This window comes from Chaetura pelagica, unplaced genomic scaffold (assembly GCF_000747805.2).
Source record: "Chaetura pelagica isolate M959 unplaced genomic scaffold, ChaPel_1.0 scaffold850, whole genome shotgun sequence".
Taxonomy (NCBI): domain Eukaryota; kingdom Metazoa; phylum Chordata; class Aves; order Apodiformes; family Apodidae; genus Chaetura; species Chaetura pelagica.
Window position 1 is genome coordinate 22,830 of NW_009951817.1, and position 4,710 is coordinate 27,539.

Below are 4,710 nucleotides of genomic sequence, written 5' to 3' on the forward strand. Positions count from 1 at the left end.
TCTGGTTGGTTGGCTGACTGGTTGGTTGGCTGGTTGGTTGGGAGGCTGGTTGGTTGGTTGGCAGGTTGGTTGGTTGGCTGGTTGTGGGGTGGAAGCCCCAGTGAAGTCTCCAAGCCCGAACCTTGTGCTTTGTTCCCCGTCCTTCATCCCCTGCCCACTCATCTCCCTCGTCTTCCTCTCCATTCCCCCCCCAGCTCCACTTGGGTCCCCAATCCAAGATTTCCCGGCCCTTCCCCCAATCCCCCCAGGATCTCAGGGGTCACCTCAATGACCCCCCAACCCCCTGCTCTGCCCCCCTTCCCCTGCAGGTGAACGCCCTGGACGGCTACAACCGCACGGCCCTGCACTACGCGGCCGAGAAGGACGAGACCTGCGTGGAGATCCTGCTGGAATATGGGGCCAATCCCAACGCCCTGGATGGGAACAAGGACACCCCCCTGCACTGGGCGGCCTTCAAGAACAACGCTGAGTGTGTCAGGTCCCTGCTGGAGAACGGGGCCTGGGTCAACGCCCGGGACTACAACAACGACACCCCCCTGAGCTGGGCGGCCATGAAAGGGAACCTGGAGAGCGTCAGTGTCCTCCTGGACTTCGGGGCTGAGGTCAGGGTGGTCAACCTGAAGGGTCAAAGTCCCATCTCACGTTTGGTGGCCTTGCTGGTGCGGGGCCTGGGGACGGAGCGGGAGGATTCCTGCTTCGACCTCCTCCATCGAGCCATCGGACACTTGGAGCTGAGGAAGAACGGGAACCTGCCCTGGGAGGTGAGGAGGGACCAGCAGCTCTGCCAGAAGCTCACCCAGCTCTGCTCAGCCCCGGGCTCCCTGCAGACCCTCTCCAGATACGTCGTGAGGCGCAGCCTGGGCGTGCGGTTCCTGCCCGAGGCCGTGGAGCAGCTGCCCCTGCCCACCTCCCTCAAGGAGTACATCCTGCTCCTCAGCTGAGCCACCAGCGTGGGAGCTCTTCCCAGTCCAGCTGCTGGGCTGGGAGGGTGGACACTGGGTTTGGGACCTGTGGGTGTTGGGATTCTTGGTCATCATTCCCAGGGACCTGCAGGTGCTGGAATCCTGGTCATCACTCCCAGGGACCTGCAGGTGTTGAGACTCCTGGTCATCATTCCCAGGGACCTGCAGGTGCTGGAATCCTGGTCACCATTCCCAGGGACCTGCAGGTGCTGGAATCCTGGTCACCATTCCCAGGGACCTGCAGGTGTTGAGAATCCGGGTCACCATTCCCAGGGACCTGCAGGTGTTGAGAATCCTGGTCACCATTCCCAGGGACCTGCAGGTGTTGGGACTCCTGGTCACCATTCCCAGATTTCCTCCTGCTCTGCCCCATCTCCAGGTGGTGGGATCCACTCCCAGCTGGCTCCATGTCACCCTTCCACCCACAGCTTCTGCTCCGTGGCTGCTGTTCAAGCTCAGATGAAGGATCCTCCTTTAATCCCAATTATATCCCAGCTCTTGGATTCACCTGCTTTTTCCTGGTTTTCCTTGGGGAAGGGAAGGCTTTTGGAGCAGGGAAACCCACCTTCTGGGGAGGACTCGAGGCAGGAAAGGAAGAGAAGGTGGTGGTGGATCTGGAGAGTCCCTTAGGAGGTGGGGGATGGAACATGGGACATCCCTTCAGCACCTGGAGCTGGGGGTGGTTTCCCCATGATCCAGCACCTTTAAGCTGTGGAAGGTGGTGAGAGCAGGATTGTGGTTGGTGGGATGGAACTTGGGGGGGATTCCTGGAAAGGAACATGCTGGAAGGTGGGTGGGACCCCTCTGGGAGGTCCTCCCTGATTGGGAGGTCCTCAGGGTGGGGTTTTGGGGGTGATTTTGTTCCTCTGGTTGGTTTTGGCACCACTTGGAGCCTCAGGACCATCATGTTCCCCTCAACCCGTGGTGATACCTCATTAAGTCCTCACGTTGATGAGGTTTTGAGCCTCCAAGCACAGCTTGTCCCCTCCCTGCTCCCAGCCCACCCCTCCTCCAGCCTTGAGTGGGGGTTTTTTTAGGATCTGGGAGATGATGTTGGGTGGATGAACCTTCAATCGTTGTGTTGTGGGTGAAAACTGAGGGAGAAAAGTCACCTCAGGGTCTTGGTGAAGGGTGAAGGTGAGGTTGGGGCCTGTGGTGACCCAGGGGTCAGGGCTGGGTCTGGTTGGGTTCAACATCTTCATCAATGACCCAAAGGAGGGGACAGTGTCCCCTCAGCAGGTTCACTGGTGACACCCCTGAGGGCTGAGCTGCCACCCTGGGTGACCTGGGCAGGATGGAGGGTTGGGGAGTGAGGAACCTCCTGAGGTTCCCCAGGGGCCAGAGGAAGGTCCTGCAGCTGGGGAGGAACATGGAGCAGCACAGGGTGGGGAGCAGCTCTGGGGACAAGGACCTGGGGGTCCTGGTGGCCAACAGGGTGACCATGAGGCAGCAATGGGCCCTGGTGGCCAAGGAGGCCTGTGGACTCCTGGGGGGCATCGGGAAGAGTGTGGGCAGCAGGTCAGGGAGGTTCTCCTGCCCCTCTGCTCTGCCCTGGGGGGGCATCTATGGAGAACTGGGCCCAGGTCTGGGCTGCCCAGGTCAGGAAGGACAAGGAGCTGCTGGGGAGGGAACAGCAAAGAGCCAGGGAGATGGGGAGGGGGTGAGAACATCCCTGTGGTGAGGAAAGGCTGAGGGACCTGGGGCAGTTCAGCTGCAGAGGAGCAGAATGAGGGGGGGTCTCCTCGGGACCTCCAGGGGGTCAGGAGGGTGGGACCAGGCTCTTCTCAGCAGTGCCCAGGGACAAGGGGCAGTGGGACAACCTGGAGCACGGGAGGTTCCAGCTGAGCATGAGCAGGAACCTGTTGCTGTGAGGGTGGCAGAGCCCTGGGCCAGGCTGCCCAGAGAGGTGGTGGATTCTCCTTCTCTGGAGCCATCCCAGCCCCAGCTGGATCCTGGGGGACCTGCTGGAGGTGCCCCTGCTGTGCTGGGGGTGGCACTGGGGGGGCTCCAGAGCTCCCTCCCAACCCCACCCCTGGAATTATTTTCCTGTTCCTCCTGCTGTGCTGGGACCTGGAGCAGCAGGTGGTGGAATCCAGGTTCTCCTTCCTGGGAAGGGATGGAACACAATCTATGTCCCCCTCCATGAGGGAGTTACGAGTTTATTGAAGCATCTTAATTCTGCATTTTTCACCCTAAAATGAGGTCCTGGTGCCTCCTTCCCAACCCCTTGTCCTCAGCTCATGGCAACAACCAACCTCAACGCTGGAGGAACCACTTATTGTGCTTCAAAAGCTCCTAAAATACCTAAACCAACCCCAAAATGTCCCCTGAGGAAACTCGGGAGCTTCCCAGGGGGTCTGAGCTACAACTGGGACCTCCTGTTCTGGAGGTGAAGGACACACCAAGGGTTGGGGGTGAAGCCTCTTAGATGTTGGACTCCAGGGGGACCCCCTTGCGTGTGATGTGCTCCAGATGGGCCTTCTCTGAGGTGTCCAACTCGATGTTGTACTTGGCCAGGATTTTGAGGATGGGCCGAAGCTTCAGCCACCACTGCTCCTTGGGGATGCGGTGCCTGGGTGGGAGAGAGGGGGTGGGGTCATGGGTCTGGAGGGAAATGGGGCTTGGGAACCTTCCCAACGTGGAAAAGGAGCTGTGGGTGTTGGGTGAGAAGGGTTGAGCATGAGGCAAGGAGAGAAGGGGCTGGAGAACGAGGAGAAGAGGCTGGAGGACCAGGAGGAGAAGGGGCTGGAGGACTTGTGAGGAAAAGTTGAGGGAGCTGGGGGTGTCCAGCCTGGGGAGGGTCTGGAGAACAAGGAAGAGAAGGTCTGGAGGACAAGGGGGAGAAAGGGTTGGAGTACAAGGAGAAGGGTCTGGAGAAGTTGTGAGGAGCAGCTGAGGGAGCTGGGGGTGTCCAGCCTGGAGCAAAGGAGCTGAGGGGAGACCTTCTGGCTCTGCAGCTGCTGAGAGGAGGTTGGAGCCAGGGGGGTCGGGCTCTGCTCCCCAGGAACAAGGGATGGGACCAGAGGAACCGGCCTCGAGTTGCCCAGGGGAGGTTGAGGTTGGATCTGGGGAACAATTCCTGCCTGGCAAGGGGTGTCAGGGCCTGGCCCAGGCTGCCCAGGGTCCCCAGCCCTGGAGGGGCTTCCAAGGGCTGGAGATGGTGCTGAGGGACGTGGGGCAGGGGGGGCCTTGGCAGGGCTGGGTTGATGGGTGGGCTCCATGACCCTCAAGGTCCTTCCCAACCCAAATGATGCCATGAGAGGTGAAGAGTTGGGTTCAGGGTGGTGATGTGGGGCAGGGGGGGCCTTGGCAGGGCTGGGTGGGCTCCTTGGATCCTGAAGGTCTTTTCCAAGCAGGACAGTGCTGGGGTGGCTGGAGCTGGGGCAGAGTGAGGGGCTTGGGGGGCACCTACTCAAAGTCCGTCTGCTCCTTCAGCTCCAGGATGGGCTGGAAGACCAGGCTGCGCTTGCGCATGCCCAGCAGACACGCTGAGTCGGGGGTGTTGGCGAAGATCCGACCTGCCGGGGGGGACACAGAGCAGGTTCAGCCTTTTGGAGGCTCCAGGAAGGGGGGGAGCACCCAGCAGCACCCCAAAAATCTGCAGCTGAGCCCTTGGACTTGAGCTATGGGAGCATGGATGTTGGGTTGGGAGAGGAGCTGGAGGGTGATCCCAGTGGAGAGAGGCCAGAGGAGGCCCCGGAGATGCTGGGAGGGCTGGAGCAGCTCTGCAGCCCGGCTGGGGGCGGTT

At 60.8% G+C, this 4,710-nt stretch overlaps 1 protein-coding gene across 1 annotated transcript in view; it reads left to right on the forward strand.

The window, feature by feature from the left end:
• ASB8 (ankyrin repeat and SOCS box containing 8) overlaps window positions 1-950 on the forward strand; it is a 21,769-nt gene extending 20,819 nt beyond the window's left edge. Inside the window, exon 2 of the mRNA XM_010008309.1 lies at window positions 309-950. Within this exon, the coding sequence (XP_010006611.1) occupies window positions 309-941 (633 nt within the window). The 3' untranslated portion in view covers window positions 942-950. The remainder of the gene's footprint in view (window positions 1-308) is intronic.
• Window positions 951-4,710: the final 3,760 nt, after the last annotated feature.